We start from the raw sequence: 22,478 nt of genomic DNA on the forward strand, positions 1-22,478 counted from the left end.
GAAAGTAAGAAAAGTTGGGGGAAACAAAAGTAGATTTGTATGTGAAAGGGTTCATATGGGAGCTCAAGTTCTGGTACTGCAAGTCAATCCTTGGGCTGAGCATGTGTTCAAAAGCACCTTATTCCTCAGTGTCCACTCTCCAGAGCCACTGCTTTGCATCCAGTTGGTTGATTTCAGGGTTCTAGTAGAAAACAAAGTAGATCCTGCAACTCTAAAGTCAGACTTGCTGTAACGTCGCCCCAACTCCTAAATACATTATGGTTCTGAACCATGAAAAGTCTTCCTTTGTCTTCCTCTAGCACAAGTGTTAACAGGACACTACAAATACATTTCCTCCTTCTGCTCAGTTCTTTCAATCCATGACCACGCCCCCGAACTTACCTGGGAGTATATATCTGTTTGTGAATTTATTTTTATTTGAAATTATTTCTAGGTCACCTTTAAGGGTAAACAAGGTTGCCATTTTACATAGCACACTGAGCTGAGTACTCACAAGTGAGGTGTTTTGATCTATTGCTTGTTCTCTTATCCTCTCTGCTTCTCTACTCCTCTGTGCACATTTGTACTGTGATAAATTTACAAAGAGCAGCGCCGGAACAAATGGAGGGCAGAGAAGATATTGAGAGACAGATCAAAATAGCAAGAATGCAGAAATATCTTCTAGTATTAAAAGATATTTCAAGGCTTAGACCTGGTTTGAATGCACTCCAAACTATGATTTAGCGTTATGTGGATGAGCCTCAATGAGCCCAAGCAAAGCAGTGGGCTTGCGTGCTCCATTCCCCCCTCCCCTTTCATCCTTTTGCACAGCCAGGAGAAGGACTTTCCATTTCTAGTCAATTTCTCAATAAGCCAACTTCAAAGGATGGGCTCAAAAGCTGGCTTGTTTAACTAAACAATGTTTGTTTTGTACCAGGTTTCCTGGTTCAAACACAACACCAAGCCAAGATTCTTTAGAAGTGAAACTAAACACAGCAGAGATTCTCCTGAGTGTGTGAGCCTTATGATTTGTTTCGGCTTGTGGAGGCTCATCTACAGAGCACTAAACTGAGAGTGGGGAACCTCTTTCAGGCTGTGGGTTGAATTCAATTTCAGAGAAGGTCTTGGGGGCCGTATTCTAGTGGTGGGTGGGGCCAAAATAGCAAAGATACCAGCGTATTTTTGCTTCAAGGTCTTACCGCTAGTAACTAAGCCTTAGGAGAGGCATTTCAACCTTTCAGAATGGGGAAAAGCCATGAAAAAGCTGGAAACCCACCAAATGATCAGGGAAAGCAGGTAGCACCAGTAAAAGGGGGCACCAAGATTGGGACACCAAGAGGGCTGGATTTGGCCCCCGGGCCTGAGTTTCCCCATCCATGCACTAAACCATCATTTTGAATTGCATGAGAACGCAGCCACAAAATTTATTTAGCTATCATGAGAAATGTAGTCTGAAGCATAAATAATTTATAGCTCACTGGAAGAACAAAGAGAAAATAGGCATAGTGAAGCAGTAATCAGTCCAAAACTGTTCACTGACAATGTGAAAAACATTGCCTGGAGTCAATGTGACAAATGCAATGTAGAACAGACTGAGAATTTTATAGCCAACTGTCACCTAATTGCAAAAAATCCACGAATACAAATATAAGAAGCATTACCAGTTACTGTCCCAAGGAAACATATGGAGCAAAACAAAACTAACACTCAACCTGTGATTTGATATCATGCATCAAACAGTAATGACAGTAGTGCAAGTTGGGTTTACGCTGACTGGGTGAAGCCCAATGTCACATGAGTGGACTGCTCCTTGCACAACAGGACTTTTCTCTCCTCTTCTCCTCCCTGTAGTCTCCTATGCCTCCCCAAAATTTGTTCCGGAGGATCCCACAATGCTCCGGAGCAAATGTTGAGTATCCTCAGGGGAGCTATGGGGGGAATCCCTCCCTCTCCATTTCACTGTTATATTAGTGGGCTGGGCTAATGGAATGCAGCCCACCATCACCTGGTCTATCCATCTTTCCATGGATACTCCTTTTCACAAAGGAAGCAGAATTACAGTATCTGAACAGTTTAAAAAGAGAAATCAGCTCTTCATTAAGTAAAGAATTGGTAGGTTATAACGCTTAGACTGAACATCTTTCTTTCTACTGCAAAGAGAAGGGTAAAAGCAGTGCAGTCTTAGTTTCTGTTTTCTTAGTCCGGTCAATTCCACTGTTTCAGACCCCATCATAAGCACTTCCTAGTAAGATATTTTTCAGCAACCTCAATTAATTGGGTGGGTGGGAGGGAGACAGTTTTATAGAGTGCCCTTTGTTTGAAATTTGAAGCATGAACATTCTCCTATTTTCTTTTCTTTTTTTAACACCAAGAAGAAGAAGAAAAACACTTCAACAGGGCTGATCAGAAGTGGACTTCCTTTCTCCCTCCTCCCCTGGGCAGCTCCTTCAGCCTTCCCCAAAACACTACATAGGGGGCAGGGGACCCTGCTGAATAGGGCAGAGGCTGTAGTGCAGGGGACTGAGGCATCTTCTGAGAGTGACAGCATGGGCACTGCATGTGCACCCAGGAGGTTAGGTCCTGTCTTGGTTTATTAAGCTTAGATAACAACCATCTAAACCAGCCCACCATAACTGTTGTAAGCATAAGGAAGGTGTAAGGAGTGTAAAAGAAATATCCTCACCTGTTGAAGAATAGATGCAAGGGAATTCCTATCTTTCTGACTAACGCCATCTTTTAATAAGCGAGCAAGGAGCTCCGGTTTCTTGTAGGTCTTCAGTGCCAATAAATGAATCACTCTGTCCCTATATGGCCGCTGAGAAATACTGTTGTTTACATGGGTCTTGCGAATTGTACTTGCAGGGTTGATGGGAGTGGACCTTTTCCTCTCAGGCACTGCATCTGGAATACTTTGTGGCGCTTTCCGAATCTGTACTCTTTTACCTGCATGCAAGTTAAACAAGATCGTTTTAATCTCTCTCCACCTCAGACAAAAATGAGTCAACCAAAACTTGCTTCCAAACTGAACTTCAGAGGAGGAAAAATATATTTAACTCGAATTTATGCCATACTAGGGATTAAAAAATATTTACTACCAGTTTAGAGAGTATATAACTGATATTAATACCAATAATAGTAAGATTTTGTTTCATTACCTATATATTCATTACCTAAAGTAACCCCCTGCAGTATATTTGCAATGGGCAGAATTAGTCAATATTAAGCATTATAATTTCTGTGAACAGATCTAAATAACTATTTACATAACTCTATTTTGTTTAATCACAACAGCATGTACTTTAATACAATTATCAAAACAACTTGGTGATAGTGGGCAGCCTGGTCAAATCATATTCAGTGATGAAAATCACCACAGGTTATTTCAGAAACGTGAAAGGTATACTATACTCTCAGTTTATGACAGTTCTGGGTGAAAAGTTTGGCTTCTATCAGTCCCTATCAAATTTATTATTTTTATTTTATGTACTCAAGACACCACCTTAACATAGTTTATATAGTAAAATGATAATAAAACAAGTAAGCAAAGATATAAAATCAGTATCAATTTCCACAATTCAATAATACCATCGAACAAAATAATAAAAAAGCAGCAAGAATTTGTTTTAGAAGTGACACCCCCACCCCCACCCCCTACACACACTTAAAAGCATGGGCCAGTATCAAATCAATCAGCTAAAAAAAGATTTCAACAACTAGGTCTTTAAGCCCTGTTTAAAAACACACAAGGGAGCTCAGTGAATTGTCAGTGCGAGGGAATTCCATAGAGAGTAGGGCTCAATCTCTTGTGTCTGCCAGCATTACCAGTGGGTCCAGGAGCAGGGCCTCAGAGGCAAATCTTGACAGCGAGCAGGCTTGTATGGGTGTAAGCGGTCCTTCAAACAACCTGATCCTAAGCCACTTAAGGCTTCAAAGCCAATGATCAGCACTCTGAATTGGGCCTGAAGCAAAGTTTCTAAAATCAAGGAAGTAAAAGATAATTTGGAGCTAGCCAACAGCATGGAGTGAGCTGGAGTTCATGGCTACAAAGCATTAGAGCAGCCATGTTAGTGGAATATGGAAAAAATAAATCCCATTTCCAAATCAAAGTGCAGTTAATTCCTGCTATCCTATGAAACTGGGTCCTTACCATTGTATTTCTTCAAACATAGAGCCTAGAAGACCTTTCACTTCCTATCCCTCATGTCCCCAGTCTCCTATTTCTAGCTACCTACTTAACTCTCCTCTATCACAATTTGATCTCATTTGCATGACACGACAGCCCACCATGGTTTCATTTACCTGTGGGGGCTGTTGCATCTTGCTGGGTGCCCCTGAGTGCCATTTCTGCATGGCACCCATGGGTGCCTAGCTTGCCATGGCTTGTTGTGTTGTGCAAACCCAGGCGGCAGGGGTTGGATGCAACAGCCCCCATGGGTAAATTAAGCCATGGTGGGTTGTTGCGTCATACGACCTTTCTCATTATGTCCATGGTTGTTCAGGGTCCTTGCCCTTAATCGGTGCATTACCTGACAAATGAAGAACATCAACACTCTCCCCGCTCACATGGTAAAGATTAAATATGGCATTCCCCTCTGTTCTCCTTCACTAAATCACTATGGAGCCACCACAATTAACATCAATCCACCTATTACAATTGCTGTGATCAGCAATCCTATAATTGCCTATTATGGCAATATCCTATTATGGATATTAACGGACACCAGTGTAGATATTACTTCTAGTTTTAACAACTGTGCACTAAATGTGACGGCTACAGTTGGTACTGGCAGAGCTGCTGTTGTCACTAGATGCAATTTTAGTCGAGATTTTTCTGGGTTTTTAAAAAAGTATCTGTGGATATTATCATTTAATTATTTTTATGTTATTGTATTTATTAGATTGTGTTAACGCCTGTTTGCCACCACGAAGCATTTTAAAGTGTGTAAAAAAATAAAAGCTGGCAAAATACTGCCTCAACTAGTTTTTCTCCCTGCACTGCACACTGAATTTGCTTGCCATCTAAGCTGGTTTAAAAATATTTCCTCCAGCATGAAAACTAATGTACTAAGGGACAGCACCTTAAAATTTGTAAGGTAACATGACAACTGAAACCTGTTTCTATTGCAATGAGCTTAAAACATATTAGAAAATATTGCTCAAATTGTGGCTAGAGCATTCAGCAGAATTCAGATGATCCTGACATGATACCCATTTCAAGAATCACATCACCACCACACAGACCATCATCCCTGTGGCACAAATGTTTACCATGTTATTTGAGAAGAAACCAAGTTTTGGTGCCAATCATCTGGGTGCATTAAAATAGGTCAACACATAGACACTAAAGCTGCAATCCTATAGACACTTATGCATGAATGTCTCACTGAATTCAATGAAGTTTACTACAGAGCAGGCATGCATGGGACTACACTGTAAAAGATTAGAGACATGCAGATCCTAGATGAAATCTTGAGGTGGACGCTATTTTAGCCACTTTTTCTTTCAGCTTGGATCACACAAGGAGATGATGGGACTGTTTGAAAGCACCATCACCCATCTAGTTCCTGATTTACCATACCAATGCAACTGATCCTTTTCAAGCATATTTTAAAAACTCACATCACCAGAATGAGACCTAGGAGCATGGTAAAGCTCTCAGTAAGCCTTGCTCGCATTCAATCCATGTTAATTTTTTGTAACAAGCATACATGGAAAGCCGAATCCAATTGGCTACATCTATTCTTACCAGCAGCATTTTACTTATCATGTTCTCTCTCTGATCCTGCTCACTCACCTGTCTTCTCGCTCAGTATTTTTAACCCGAATTCTGGCCCCTAATTCTCCTTTCTCTAACCCAAGCCAAATGACTCTCCCCTAGCCTCTGACGGTCTCTGTGATCTCCCACTTCTAAACGACTTTCTCAATTAACACCACCCCATCATTCCATAGGCTCTCCCTTGCTGTCAATCATTCCTCTACTCCTTCACCTGTTACAACTACATTTTTGGATTGCAATACCAATAGAGTCTATTTTTTACGTTATACTGAAGTTGTTTTGAAATCAATCATATCTTTATTTCCAGCTAGGACTTTATAGGGGTCCACTGGACCCCAACAGCAGACTGATATCAAAACAAATGGTGTAGGAGAGTTAAATATACAAGGTAAACAAAACTACAGACTCCATTTTATTACAGCTATGTGGAGTAGCACCCACACAAACAATGCATATGAATTGTTAATAACAGACTGGTGCCAGGTAATCAGAAGTGACAGCAGTAGCACTGATGGAAGGCTCCATTCTAAATAGCACAACTGGACAACGTTGCAAGGTGCAGAAATCATATGTTTCAGCTTCCTATGGTGTACACATCCTGCTGGATATTTGCTTTTATGCAACAGTAAATCTAGATTTAGTAGATCACAATGCTCAAAATGCAGCCCAAACTATTAGTAATGATGCCTCCAAGATCATGGCACATGGACAATTACAATTAACACCACTTTGTAAAATCCCACTCATAAATTAATCTCTGTTGTCACTGTTTTTGGAAGATGAAAAAATCTGAGTCTGAGCCTATTTCCATCATGTCACAGAAATCAAGACTCTTAGGCCACAGTACATACAGACACACAAGAAAGACCCATCACCTGAGATGTTCAGGTCGGAGAACTTCACATGTGATGTGCTTGAAATTATAGTGGAGAAGGTGGTCATCAGCCATGGGACAAAGTGACACTAAGATGGTGTTGGCAAACTAGACAGACAGACCAAATATACACACAACCCTTGCAATAGGCATTTAGGCATTATTGGAAAATAAAGCTTTAGGACTTGTGTGGCAGAATCTGTGGAAATCATGTGAACTGTTATAACGGTTAGCTTCAGGCTATTACATAACAGGAAAAAAAGACAGTCATACCTACATATGGTCCACCAGGCTTTATGACCTTTGTACTTCGATTGCGTGACTCCTCTTCTGCCTGGGTCATACGTTCTCGAGTCATTTGGTAGGAATCATTTGTTGCACATACTGTAATTTTGTCCTGTATAAATCCCAGGCAACTGAGCTGTGAGGATCCAGTACTAAGCAATAACGGAAGAAAACTATTAAAAATATATACTATGAATATAACAAAACTAACTGTGTTAAATTATATTATTAAATTTCCTTCTTGCCATTTAAAGCCAGGTTATGAGCTGCAAAGATTCCATTCATCTGTTTTGCTTGTATTATACCACAATCAAAATCCAGCAACATTTACCTTATATAGGTATATAGATGGCAGCAGGAAAGTGACCTGATTTTGTTTCTTAAAGCAAAAGCAACATAAGGCTGGTGAAGAACATAAGAGTAGCCCTGCTGGATCAGACCAAACGTCTATCTCATCTAGCATTCTGTTTCACATAGTGGCCAACTCAATGCCACCAGAAAGCCCATAAGCAGATAATGAAAGCAGTAGCCTTCTCCCACTGTTGATCCCTAGGTAACTGGTATTGAGAGGCATATGAGCTCAAACTCTGGGTATTCATCCCCCAACAATTCAGACTTCCAGGTTTGGATGTCAAGTAAACAACCCAGGGACTGAGGTATTCCTGGTTGTTTATCGCAGTGGAAAGAGCGCACGTGCATTGGGGACCAGTACACACACTTGCTCCTGCTGCATCTCCAACAACCCATGGTTAACAAACCATGGGTTGTTGGAGATGCAGCAGGAGCAAGTGTGTGTACTGGTCCCCCCGACACACATGTACGTGTGCGCTTTCCACTGTGATAAACAACCAGGAATGCCTCAGTCCCTAAGTTGTTTACTGGGTTGTTGCCAATGTGCAAACTGGGTCATTGACAGACTGTCCTCTGTGAATTTTTCTTTTAAAATGGCTATCGTTACAACTTTTGGCAGTGAATCCCATAAAACAATCGTGTATTATGTGAAGTACTTTTTTTTGGGTTAGCTCTGAATCTACTGCCAATTCGTTTAGATAAGACCAATTTCTAGTATTATGAGAGAAAAATCTCATTCCCTCCCCCCACATCTTTTCCCCCTAAACTAAAAAAACCCAGATAGTTTAGCCCAGCTTTCCTCTACTGGTGCCTCTAGGTATTTGAGACTGCAACTTGGCCATGCTGGCTAGGCTGATGGGAGTTGGCTCATAGCATCTGGAGGGCACCAGGTTGGGCAAGGCTGGCTTAACCTTTCCTCTTTGGTTGCTCTTTTCTAGTTCTACAATATACTTTCTGAGACGGGGCAAAAAGAACTGCAAGACAAAATTCCAAAGGTGGCTACACCACAGATTTATATAATGGGATTATAATCGCAGCAATTTCAGTCCTTTTCTTAATGATCCTAGCATGGAATCCACTCTTTTCACAAATGATGTACACTGAGCCGATGTTTTTACCGAGCTACCCACCACAAGGAAGAATCTGAGTAAGATGTAGAACTATTTTTGCTTTGGGTTAAAGAATAATTTGATGTTTCTATATGTCTAGACCTAGACATTCTTACTCAGAAATTGATCCTATTGCGTTCAACAGAGCTTGTTCCCTCTGAGTATCCCTATAAGTATAGACTTAGAGTCATTCATATCCCATGGGATAACAATAAAGTTTATGGTGCTTCAGGATAAAAAAAAACTTACAAAATGGCAATAATTCAGATATTGTGTACATATACTAACTACCTTCTCAATCCCCTCTGTGCATCAAATGAAATAGTCTGGTGTAAAGTTGAAGCAACAACTGTTTAAGTGGCTACAGCATTTTTTTCATACTACATACTTAACTTCTTTAATATACATTTAATACATTTGTGCCAAGAGTACATATTAACATGCCTTTCATTCCATTCTATAGCAAAGGGATGATTCATCAGTAGCATCCTTGGTGTATTCTCCATTTTTAGCAGGCTAAGTAATCAAGGTAAACAATTCTTCCTGCCTGCTCTTTATTAGATGTGTGAGCTTTGTGGAACATCTTTAAGGGTGACATATGTACTCCTGCTACAAAATCAGCCACCATTCCATAATGTCAACTGGACAGGATAATTTGCACAGGTTCGATAGGGGAATGGCACCTAGAATCATAGAATAGTAGGGTTGGAAGGGGCCTACAAGGCCATCTCATATCAGAGATCAGAAGTGCAGAGAGCATCATATGCCAGACAAACACAATGAAGTCTAATTAAGAGAATTGTAATTGGAGGAGATCATGGCATATTTAAAAGTAGTGGTTAAATATGTATTTTTTTTAAGGATTGGGATTCTTCTTTAACTGTTCCCTGAAAAACTCTTAAGATCATAGCAGCAATAAAAAATCCAACTATTTTAGTTCCCCTCTGAAAAAAACATTACCTTGAAACAGTTTGCTGGACGCAGTCAAAGCTTCCCTGAGGATTATCTTTGCCAACATTTGACAAATAGAAATTAAAGGTATGCACTTCATTTGGGAGATCAGTTTTGGGAATCTTGACAAGCTGAAAAAGCAATTAAAACCAGTCTCACACATGATTACTTATTAATGATCAAGCCAGTAATTTTCCATAATCACATCAAACCTGTAATGTAGGACTATTATTCCCATATAACAGATAGAACTGCGACTGAAAGATGACAACTTGCCAAAGGGACACCCACTGAGTCCAAGAAAGAACTGAATTTGAATCCCAGCTCTTCATATTTAAATTCAACAAACTGTCTTTTTGGACCCAAAGGTACTAGCAAATTCATAATTTGACTTCCTTTTTCTGGTCAGGCATAGAACAAACTGGAACTACTAATTTAAACAGTTCTTGCTGTACTCTGGAGATTTCCAAAAAAGACATGGTAGCCCCACATGCATCTGTACATAATTCATTTACATTTAAAGCCCAACTCAATCAAAAAATATTTTTGCAACATACTTCCAGCCCTCCCTTAGTCTGACAAAGGGAAATAACTAGCATTTCAAAGTTATGGTCTGTGGAGCGCAGCAGTAGGGATACTAGGCAGCTAGCCACTCAATATTATCTACAGGCCCAGAATACTTCATCTGGAGCCAGGATTCCATTCTGGATTTGACCTATTGTACATCTACTCAAGTACAAAAATAAAGTTGCAATGATTTTCTTGTTTACAAAATCTGAAAAGACAGTTAGTCTAAGATATGGACAGCTAAAGTCCAAATCTTGATTAGCATAGTTGTCAACCGCACAATTTCATTTTAAAAGATATTCCACCGATACAGTATTTTGTGGAATATAGACCAAGTAGTTAAGTATCTTCAAGAGAAGACGTTAAGTGACAAGGACTTTTAATTGCATCTGCTTCCCTCTTGTTCTGTAGCTGTTGCTACAATGTAAGTGATAAGATAAATGGTAAGAGCTATTGTCTTTCCAAGAAGTGAGAATTGCACAAATACCAGCACTGATACTTGCTTTCAAGTGCAAAAATTCCAGGAGTTTTAAACAAACATTTAAAAAGTGGACTCACAAGCAAACATGCTGCTAAAGTTAGCTTCCAAATCACTCAGGACCTAGCAACTTCTATGAATAGCTTTTGTACAAAAGCATAATGGGGGCAGCATAACGCAGCTGCGCTGTTCCATTGCTTGCAACCGATGCTGTATTCTAGCAGAGATTATGAAGTACTATACTATGCGAGTATAGCTAATGTATACAAAAAGAAGAGGGAAAGCTCTGTCATGTGGCCCCATTGTACAACAACACATGGTAATGGAGCAAGTATTTTAGAACTGGAAAGCGACACAAGAAAATGTCTAAATAAATTAACCAAAAGGAATCTGTTTCAAAGGTTTTGTCCATGTCCAGCAAACTGATCTATACACAAGTTTCTTCCACATATGGGAATCCTGTACAACAGGTTACAACAGGGTAAGACAGAAGACAGCCATACCTAACAGCCAGTCTTGTGCGTCTAAGTACATCTTTCTGAGAATATGCACAATCCTGCCCCTCTGGCTGTGATTCAAGGCAAGAGCAGGGAAAAGGTAGGCACTAGATTCATTCTAGTTGTTCCCCTTCTTTTGGGTAACAGGCAAAAAGGCCTAACTCAGAACCCCTCACAATGCACATCTGCTATTGGGTGGGTGGAGGGTTCTGAACCTCAGCTTCTATCTATTCCATGGGAATGCAAACACAACAGTGGCCACATAGTCTTCTGCTGTGCTTGTGGTTCCCTGCTTTGGGCCCTTATGCCATACTCTTAACTGCAAGTATTTTCTCTTCATGTGTTCTTTCCCCCCACAAGTCCAACCCTATTTTTTCCTCCAGTAGAACTTAAGATGTTGTTGCAGTTGTAATGTGTTGAGCTATGTTCTACTTAGGCTTCAATCCTACAGCCACTTACCTGGGAGTAAGCACCACTGAACTCAATGGTGCTTACTTCTGAGTAGACAATTTGCACAGTAAATTTATCCAAGTTGGGGAGGGGTTGGCCTTAATTCCATTTGATATTAAGATTGTACTTTTCTCTTTTAAAGATAATTAAAAATTTGGCCTTTGTTAGGGCCAAAAGGTGGTATAAAATATTTCATGAATAACTGTATAAATAACTAATTGTACTAATATGTTTAAATTTAAATATATATATCAGTGCATTAGTGGTCAGGGAGCTAAATCTGATTTTCCTTCTGTAAGATGTATAATTATAAAATATTATGGAGTAGGACTGAGAAAATGCACAGAACAGCTATAGTTACTGTAATTTCATACACTACACAGAAGCAAACCCAGGTTTGCCACTAGGTATAAACTGAAGAGGGAAAGGTAGTCAATCATGGTTCCATAACTTCTGAACCCACATATAACTTGCGCTTACAAACTCATATTTGTCACATTCACACTTTGTATTTTTAAGATGTACACCCAAAGATGGGTTCCAAAAGGCCATACATTACATTTCATGTGTGCATAAAGGCTTTTCATTTCTTTCTCACTACAGCCCTTTCTGTCTCCACAAAAACTGCCCCTGGAGGTAAGGGGAGCCTTGGAGTGAACCTTGTTGTAGCTGCAACCAGAAGAGGAAACAAATTTTCTGTGTAAAATAACACTCAAATTAATATAATTTAGTATTACGATAATTCAGGGGTCCCCCCTCCCAACCTTTCTGGGTCAGTGGGCACATTTTGAATTTTGAGAGACTGCCATGGGAGCTCTCACAAAACAGTGCCACAGGGGAAACTTGCCCATTCATAAAATGACTGCCAGAGAGGGAAGCCAGCCACAAAAGACTCACCTCCCAGAAGGCAAACTGGTGAGACTAAAAGACAAGTAACTTGCCCAATAACCTAAGTGCAAAGAAGAGGTGAGGTCTGAGCTCCAAACCACAAAGCCACTCTTTTGAATCCAAATAAAGATGGTGCTAGAGGCCAGTACTTCACTTTGCAGCATGCCAAGCTCCACGTTTTTAAAAGAAGTGCAATTAAAAATAAATACATTAAGAAATAAAGTAAAAATGGGGGGCAGGGATCCTGGTGGGTGCCAAGAGAGGTGTCTATGGGCACATTGGCACCCATAGGCACCATACTGGAGACCCAATAAGTAATCTATAGAAATATATTTGTACAATATATACAAACTATATTTGTATCAGTCCGCCCAATAACACAGTTTTCTGGGTGGCTTTCAATACACATTAAAAATATCTTAAGACAGTAGTTTGCAGCATAAAAATTTCTAGCAGAGAGAAGAATAAAAGCAGGTAACTCAAATACACAGCACATAAACAGTGGTTCAAATATCTAAAATCAAAGATTGTCAAAAGGCCTGTGAGAATAAAATGCATTCACCTTGCTCAAAAATGATCAAAAGAAGGCACCAGACAAGTCTCTTGCGGGGTGGGGGGAGGCATTCCATAACCAGGGTGCCACCATCGTGAAGGCTCCCTCCCTGGTAGTCACCTGCCTCATTTCACTTCAAGGACACAGAGCATGGCCTCTGAGGAGGATATCAGGGTTCAGCTGGGGATATGTGGGAGACAACGATCTGTCAGGAATCCTAGGCCCACGTTGTTAACAGCTTTAAAGGTAAAAACCAGCACTTTGAATTGGGCCCAGAGACAGACTGAAAGCCACCACAGCTGATAAAGTACTGGCATAATATGATCAAATTGCTTAGTCCTAGTTAACAACAAAAACTTCCTCATCCCTCTCCAAGTGTTTCATGTAAATGTTAATCAGCATAGGAACATAGGAAGCTGCTTTATACTGAGTTGGACCATTGGTCCATTTGGCCCAGTATTGTCGACACTGACCGGCAGCGGCTCTCCAGGATTTCAGGCAGGAATTTTTGCAGTCCTACCTGGAGATGCTGGGGATTGAACCTGGGACCTTCTGCATGCAAACCTTGTGCTCTCCTACTGAGCCATGGCCCTCCCTGGGTGACCCTGAAACAAAGCTGCCACAGGACTGAGGAATGCTACCCTAGCACCACCCTCTGCAGTCAGCCACCCAAATGGAAACTGAACCACAACAAAGTGGTACCTTCAAATACCCAACTTGGATGGCCTATCCAGAAGGATACAATGGTAAAAAGTATCAAAAGCTGCCAAGAGGTCCAAGAGAATCAAGAGTGTTCCACTTCCCCATCTCTCTCTCTCTCTCTCTCTCTCTCTCTCTCTGTAAATGCCATTCACAAGGAGAGCAAGGTAGTTTCTGTCCAAAAACCATGCCTATATCCCAATTGAAATGGGTCAAGAAAATCAGATTCATCCACGAGCTGGCTAGCCACCACTTTCTTGAGCACTCAGGGAGGATCAATATGCTGTGCACATTTAAGGAGGGTTTTCTATGGATAGCAACAAAATGAGCCTGTTTTGGATCTAGCGGATAGGAGAGACTGTCAGTCCCCATTTTTCTTCACACACCAAGACATTGCTACTCCGGCAACAAAGACCAAGGATGTAGAGAAGCGGTCTATGCACCTGCCCCCTTGCCCTTGGCAACTTGCTCAAACGCAGAGCTAGGCATCATCTGGAGGCGTTTTTTAATTTAGGATGGCATTTTAGGAGATGTGGCATAACTATGCTGCTAATGGGTTGAGGTGACAGCACTGGTGTCTTGCCCCTTTTTAATATCCACAGCTTTAATCTCAATGGTTTTGTTCATGGAAATAAAGTTTCCAATCCCCTCATTTCCCCTGCAGCCAACTGTACCCTCCCTAAAGCCTCTCCAGTGTCAGCCCCTCCCCTCAAACAATGGGAGGGGCCACAGATCAGTGGCAGAACTCATGCTTTGTACGCAGAAGGTCTCAGATTCAATCCCCAGCATCTCTAGATAGGGCAGGAAAAAATCCTGCCTGTAACCCCAGAGAACTGCTGCCAGTCAGTGTTGACAATACTGGGCTAGATGGACCAATGGTCTGACTCAGTATAACGCAGGTTCCTATGCTCCTATCAGAGAGGGTGCAGGGGGAGGAAGGGGTGGAAAACGTCAATTAACTTCCTTAAGGCTGCAATCCTATACCCACCTATCTGATAGTAAGAACACTGTACTCGATGGGACTTGCTTCTGAGTAGATACATATAGGATTAGGCTGTAAATTAACTTATTTTAGGATATAAGCGAGGGGTAGGCAACCTGGTGCCCTCCAGATGTTTGGACTGCAGGTCCCATAATCCCAGAACATTGGTACTGCTGGCTGAGGCTGATGGGAGTTGTAATCAAAAACATCTGGAGAGCACCAGGTTGCCTACCCCTGATGTAAACTCATGTGTTTACATGGGGAAAAGCTGCAGCTCAGTGGTAAAGCCTATGTTTTACATGCAGAACAGCCCAGGTATTTCCATGTAGGGCTACAAAATGCTCCTGGCTGAGAGCCTGCAGAGCCACTGCTGATCAGCGCAGATACCGCTGACCTAGATGTACCAATGTTCGTTCATTCTCTCTCTCTCTCTCACACACACACACACACTCATAAAAACAAAGAGAGGGGAAGGAGCATTTTGTGGACGTGCTCTCCAAACAAGTTTTAGGTCAGTGAAGTAATTCAGAAATATATCCTTTGGCAATAGAAAGGCACCATTCCTTACTTTTCTACTAGGCACAACGCACTGGATGACTGGGGCTGAAGTGGCAACAAAACTCAAATAGTTTGCTAGTCAGCACATTACAGGAAAATTCACACGTCTCAGATTACCGTATTGCAGTGGACCACCCCTTAACATGGAACATGTAATTTTCACAGAAGTTTTAATTTTGGGAGTTTCTATGTATTGCCAAGGATCTTAGGAGCAGCACTGCCATTTTAAGTATAACTGATGGACAGAGTATGTGAAAATTGTTTTCATATTTGTATAGGTTCTACTGTTGAGAATAATCCATGTCACTGGATTATAGTAAAAACTATCACTGGGACTGCATCTAGTTACCTTTCTTAAATACCTAACCCCAGTTTTTTTTAATCCCAGCTGTGCTTAGACTTCTGATATTTGGGGATCTACAGGGCAATCCAGTCCTTGACAGGTTATTGGGCAAGAATGATTGCAGTTTGACTCGAGTATTTGTAAAAAGCCACGCACTGAAATTTAAGTCTTTGAGTAGATCAAACTTTATTGGTCTTTAAACTAATAAAACATTGATGATTAGGCAATAAAATAGCAGTTGGCATCATCTTTGTAAACATATTATCAGTAAATCTGTCAGTTCTGAGGAAGGCACATAGGTAATGTGGCCTGCTCAGTTCAGATGACTGACTGATGTGCAGTTGTGGTTAAACAGTAACTAGGAGGCACTAACAGAGACAGAAAGTTCATGCCTACAACTTCAGGCTCATTGCAAAAAATAAGATAAAAAGCAACAATGAAGGAAAATACTTGCCAACTGTGCTGGAACAAGTGGCTAACAAAAAAGCCAGATGGCAGCTACTTTATTTGTTATTATTTGCAATACGTATTCATGACGTTCACAGGCTTTTGTACAGAACTTCTGGGAATTACCAATGTGGAACACCATTCTATATTACCTTATTTTCTCAGCGCTCATTACTATTATAAGTAATCACATGAAGCAGCTTGTGTTGTAACATCTGAACTCTCTGTAGTAGGATTTAACTTAAAACCTATATTATTCCAATTGTAGCAGCCAGCCCCAGAGATCAGAGGAGGCCATCTGAATCACCAACTGAGAAATCACCTCAGTCTAGAACTTATATTACACTGGAGTAACTTTAACAAGCTTGCTCGTTAAATCTTCCCCACATCTTATCTTTATATTTATTTTCCTTCATCCCATCACTTAACTAGGGAAGTCCAGCCATCTTAATCCAAAGCAGACCAACAGACCCTAAATTTTACAGCAACGGTGGTGGTTTGGAATACTAAAAATATTGACTATATAAATTCAGGCAACACTCTTATTTATTGCCTTTCATCCATAAAGCCCAAGGTTCCCAAGTGGTTTCTCATCCAAGCACTGACCTGACCCAGATTTGTTTTGGGAATATACATTAAAATACATTTGAAATCTAATGTTCAATATCATTAAGAGCAAACTCACTTACAAAAGCTTTTGTTTTAGAACTCCCATTTTTACTCTAGCAATCATTGGCATAACACTGAAAGCTTCTATATCCTACTAAGTGAAAGCATCTATTCATCTTCTCTTCCAAATCTATCTTTCTAGATTTCCAAAAAGGCTGAAGAAAATCCATTACAGTGAAGAAGTTAGTGGAAAAGCCACATTTTCTTTTTCCAAATATAAGTTAGGCACAGATACATACTTTCCCTGTTTCTCCCTCAACATGTCTACATATTTTATGGCAATTTAGCTGTGAGTGCTATTCTTTAGTTACCTAGAAAGTCATTTTATGGAGGTGCTACATATCACAGAAGAAAAAAGCTGAGGTTGGGGTGGGAGAGGCAACACAAAACATATTTTGCTCATTTTTCAAAGCCAGAACTACATTTTTATGGAATTTAGTGAAGTGCCCTAGGCTTCCTAATCCAAAAATTATTCATTCTCCGTCCAATTACCACAGTGGCCTTCGTGGGGTCCTCTGGCCAATCCCTGCTACAGCTGATGTTGATGTCATAGCACTCCTTTATGAGTACCAAGGGCATAGTTATCTCATATTTAAATATATTACTTCTGTTCAGTGCAAGCTGTGGTGGGGGTGGGGAAATCAACAGATCCCACAAGATTTCTCAGCAAAGCAAGATCAAAAAGCAAGGGCCATGCAAACCCTCCAGACAACTTGGTCGCATTTATTTTAAGATTTCTAACGCCATTCTGCACCAACATTTTCAAAGCAGCTTACAAATAACCAATAAAACTATACTCAGAGTCAGTTAAAATTACCAAAGCAGTCAATAAGCAGCAAGACTGGAAACAATATGTTCATAGCCTTCTCAAAATGAAAACTTCACAGCCTCTCTAGAGGCGGACATGCAGTGCCACCATGGAGAAAATCCTGCCCTATATATTCATTTATTGATCTAAACACGGGAGTGCAATTTGAGAGAGGGGATTCGAATGCATGGCGTGCACACATGGCTGCTCACTACATAAAATAATTTAAATGGTATGAAGCAAGGCACTGTATCTACCATCTGCTTTCGTTAACATCTAGATAGCTATTTTTAAAAAGTAAATACTCACCCCTTGGAGTCCTTGAAATTGTATAGAAGGTCGAGAAAGAATCAGATTCTAAATTTAAAAGAAAGTAAGCTTTCATTAAAAAATCAGAATCAAAACTACTTGGACAATTATTTAAAATATGTTGTTCACTTAGAAGTATGCTGGTAAGTATTGTATGAAAAAATTAAAAACCCCAAACAACCCATTTAATACATATTAAGCCCAATTTCTGAAAACATACTTAGCTAAACTGGTGTAAAACAAATGTAATTTGATTTGGTTGGTTTAACTGGGAAAGAATCAGATACCACAAAAAGAAAAGCAGAATTTTTATCTGATTTATTCTGAACTAAAACAGGCCCTACTAGAGATGATGTAGGACACATATCCCTTACCACTAATTCAGGGAAGAAGAAAAAAGACTATGAATAACATCTAAAATATTGAGTAAATTGTTTGTTACTTTTTAGCAGGCTTATTTAAGATATACAAACAAAAAGCTGTTTGCTATTTAAATTTATTTGGTACAAGAAAAACCTACAACTGTGAATGAGATCCTTGGAAATTATCCAAATACAATAAAATGAATGGCTTTATTGTAAGGATACTAAAACATGCTTTGCACTAAATGCAGAAAGTGACAAAACAGTGACACTTAATTGTTAAAGATCTTATTTGGTGCCCTGTACTAGAAAAATTACACCTTCACTGTTGCAAAACACAGTTTCAGGCCATAAAAAGCAGAGGTATTGAACCAAAGCATTTCTACATTCTACAGCCCAAGCACTGTGCAAAATATTTCATATAAACATATCTTACTGGTGCTTCAAATTTTAATGTAATGTATTAAAAACAAAGAAACATCCATCTGGATTTGATTCTGACAATGCTACATGAAGCTAATTTATCAGCTCTGGGATTCCTTTTTAACTCTATAGCACCTCAGTGAATCCATTGATGTATCTTGAGAGCACACTGCCAACCACAGAGGTTAACTTGTAGAAGAGCAAGTATTTTAGGTTCTACTTTTGTGATTCAATTTGCTACAAAAGTCAGCTATAGAATGGTCACTTTAAAAAGAGCAAGTTCCATGTACATACTTGCATTTCTTCCCTCTTCAACTCCTAGATTACAAGTTGAATTTCTTCACACACAAATAGAGCATTCCAGAAATTAACTAAAATTTCTGGAATGCACCACTGTGACACTGACACAGGTGAGAAACGGATTACAAGTGCTTCATTATTCAGTGGCCTATTTCAGACATAATGCTAAACCATCATTTGGCATTAGGTTGCACAAGCCTCTGCATCATGTGCTCCCAGCTGGCACGCCCACAAGGATAACATTAGAAACTGTGCTTTTTGATTAACTGCAGTCTAGCATTATTTCTAAACCCTAAACTGCCATTAATGTTTTAACTATGGTTTATTGAACAAGCCAACTTCATAAATAATGGTGTGCAATTGGCTTGTTTCATAGTTAAGACTAGGGATGGGTGAGAATTTTGTCTAGTCAACATTTTTAAGTGAATCAACCTAATATGCAATTCCTGGACTTATATGTAGATTGGAACATTGTTATCCTTTAGATGGTATACTTCTCTGAATTTCGTGATAAAATTCTCAGCTCAAACGTTGCATTCAAAATGCAAATTATCAGGGAAAGCTGCATACTAAAATGCTCGTTAAGTAAAATTGCATACAAAAATAAATGTGATGGGGTGTGTGTGTTTTAATTTGTAGAGTGATGCAGAAATGGTATGAAATAGATTTATGATTAAATACATATGAAACTGATACAGACTGGAAATACATTGATTTGTCCATCCCTAGTTAAGACTAATCAAGTTTATTTGGGTTCAAACATAACACTAAACAGCAGTTAGTCAAAAACGGAAGAAAAAGCTTCCAATCTTCTCCTTGTGGCTGTCCCAGAGGAGAAGGAGAGCTGACAAGTTTGTTCACTTAAAAGGACTTCTTGCCCAAATGAGAACAAAAAGAAACAAACTTGCACAAAGGAAATGCGAGCAGAGAATAAGAGATGCAAATAAGTATTTTTAGGACCATAATACTCATAACATCAAGGCCAACAATAAAGAATGATTTAAATACATAAGCAGAAAACCAGCTAGGGAGACAGCTGGACTGTTGGATGACAACACAATTACAGGAGCACTAATGAAGAATATGGAGATTGCAGAGAAGCTGAACAAAGTCTTTTCATCTGTCTTCGCTGCAGAAGTTGTAGGGCAGATACCTGTGCCTGAACTGACATTTTCTGGAAGGGAGTCTGAAGAGCTGAGGCAAATAGTGGTGACAAGAGGTGAAGTTCTCAACCTTATTGACAAATGCAAAGCTAACAAATCACTGGGTCCAGATGGTATCCATCCTAGAGTTCGTAACTCAAATGTGAAATTGCTGATCTCCCAATGGAAATATATAACATACCCCTAAGATCAGCTTTTGTACCAGAGGACTGGAGAATGTCCAATGTAATGAAAAATTTTAAAAAGGGATCCAGGGGGATCCAGAAAGTTACAGGCCAATTAAATTACTATCTGTTCTAGGTAAATTAGTGGAAAATGTTATTAAAGATAAAATTATCAAGCATATAGAAAGACACCCCCTGCTTTAAAAAAATAAACATGGCTTCCACAAAGGTATGTCCTGTCTCACTAGCCTTGTAGAGTTCTTAGAAAGTGTCAATAAACTTGTGGCCTAATCTGGCTCAGAGAAGTTCTCCATCTGGCCCGCGGAACCTCCTTGGATTCATCCAGGGGGCAGGGCTTGGCCTCCAAGTCCCATCCCCTGGAGGAATCCCCAAGAGGATGCGGGCGGTAAGGAGTTGGCTAGTGCTGGGAGGAGCATTCAGTTACCACCTGGGTCGGGATGGCTTTGCCGGTGCTGTGCCTTCCCACACACTGGGGAGGAAACAGTGTAAGTGAAGCATCCCCCAGTCAAGGCAGCAGCTGGATCACTCCAGTTATTGCCTGCATTGGATGCTTTACCCAAGTTGCACCTTCCCCCATTGGGGAGGAGGCAGCTCAGGGCAAGGAGCAAAGCAACCCCAGCTTAGCCAGCACTACGCTTTCCATTATTGGGATGGATGTAGACCAGGCAAAGTGTTCCTCAGCTGAGGCAGTAGCTGGAGTGTTCCAACCGCTACCTGGGTCAGTGCAGGTGAAGCTACTGCACCTTCCCCCATTACGGAGGACACAGTATAAACAAAGCAGCAAAATGTCCCCGGCTTAACCAGCACTATACTTTTCCGCACTGGGGTGAATGTAACATAAGCAAAGCAGGCTCCAGCTGCCATCTGGGCAAGGGCAGGTTTGCCCATGCTGTGGCATTTCCCATTGGGGATGGCATAGCACAGGTGAAGAAGCACCAACCCATCTGGTAGCTGGAGCAAGCGTCTATGAGCTGCTTCAGTTTTGGCAGCTTTGCTGTGAGTGAGCTTTTCCCTAGCAGGGGAACGCCCCTACACAGCATAGTCAATCCCCAGGTGGACAGGGCACAGTGTCCCTGACGTTAGGGAATGGCTACTTCGCCACTCCCTGACATCAAGGGTGGTCATTTGGGTCACAAATGACCCCACGCCAAAAGTATTCGCCTTGGACTTCCAAAAGGGAGGAACAATGCTGCTCCACAACCTCTGGAAGCTGCCCACCCCTGCCTTAAAAGGATCACTGTTAAGAAATATTAGATGAGAAGTTTTGGTATTAAACTACCAGTTGTCTGACCCCAAAGCATCTACATGACAGTATGAATATCAGTGTCAGGTTGCCCAAATTTCATTCTACAACCAGGATGGCTTGATATCAAAACCGGAAATTCAGCAGCCTTTTATTTATTTATAAAATGCCTTTTAGGGCGCAGGCCTTACAAAGCTGCTTACATAATTATGAAATATAAAATACATTAGAAGGGGAAAAAATCCAGGCATTATAAGACAGAAACATAAATTATTTTAAAAACATACACCAGTTAATTCAAACATTAATAAAACACCAGGGCAGATTCTAATAAACAGTAAAACATTTTAAGAACAGCTCAGTCATTTTAAGCCAGCAACATTAGGAGATCTCATTTAAGAGAAGATCATCTGAAATAAGATTTTAAAATCTGCTTAAAAGCTTGCGATGTCCGAGCCACGCAGAGCTCAGTGGGGAAGGTTTTCCACAAACTGGGAACTACTACAGAACAGGCCGTTTCTCATGTCTACCAACCAAACTGACCTCACAAGCAGACCTACAAACAGCCTTTTAAGCAGATCTTAACGCCCAGGCAGGTTCATGTGGGTGCAAGCGGTCCTTCGGATAAGCTGGTCCCAAATAATGTAGACCTTTAAAGGTCACCAGCACTTTAAACTGGGCCCAGAAATGTGTCAGTAACAAGTGAAATTGGTATAGAACCTGTGTCACATGTTTTGGCCTCCTGGCCCCTACCAAGATCCTGGCAACAATCTCTCTGCACCAGTTAAATTTTCCAAACCATCTTCAAGGGAAGCCTCAAGTACAGCACCAGTAGCATTGTCCGTATGTGACCCATGCATGGATATCAGAGGCAAAGTCCAATCTCTCTACACAGGATGATAGGCAAGCTGCAACTCTAAACTGGTAAAAGGATCTCTGAGCCACAGATGTGACATGAGCCTCCACAGGTACTGCTGGCAAATCCAGTAAAATCCCCAAGATGTGACTGTGGTCCTTCGGGGAAAGCGCAATCCAAACCAAGACCAGTCACACGCCTTCATCCAGATTGATCAGCTTCCTCACCCATAATACCTCTGCCTTGTTTGAATTATCAGCTTGTTCACATTCATCCCCAAATTGCCTCCATGCACTTGTTCCACAGCCTCCCTGTGGCTTGTAGATGGAAAAGAGGCACAGCTGGGTATCATCCACATACTGATGACCCTATA

At 40.6% G+C, this 22,478-nt stretch overlaps 1 protein-coding gene across 2 annotated transcripts in view; it reads right to left on the reverse strand.

Moving 5' to 3' along the window:
* Positions 1-22,478, reverse strand: part of ELL2 (elongation factor for RNA polymerase II 2) — a 48,667-nt gene that overhangs the window by 21,375 nt on the left and 4,814 nt on the right. Inside the window, exons 2-6 of one of the 2 annotated variants that reach the window (XM_084833699.1) lie at positions 17,574-17,621; positions 12,768-12,938; positions 9,335-9,456; positions 6,903-7,066; positions 2,663-2,922 (exon numbers count right to left, since the gene is read on the reverse strand). In XM_084833699.1, the coding sequence (XP_084689825.1) occupies positions 2,663-2,922; positions 6,903-6,987 (345 nt within the window). In that variant the 5' untranslated portion in view covers positions 6,988-7,066; positions 9,335-9,456; positions 12,768-12,938; positions 17,574-17,621. The remainder of the gene's footprint in view (positions 1-2,662; positions 2,923-6,902; positions 7,067-9,334; positions 9,457-12,767; positions 12,939-17,573; positions 17,622-22,478) is intronic. The other variant, XM_084833698.1, reaches the window with a different exon arrangement.

This window comes from Heloderma suspectum, chromosome 2 (assembly GCF_057233095.1).
Source record: "Heloderma suspectum isolate Gila_16-S chromosome 2, 16-S_ref, whole genome shotgun sequence".
Taxonomy (NCBI): Eukaryota; Metazoa; Chordata; class Lepidosauria; order Squamata; family Helodermatidae; genus Heloderma; species Heloderma suspectum.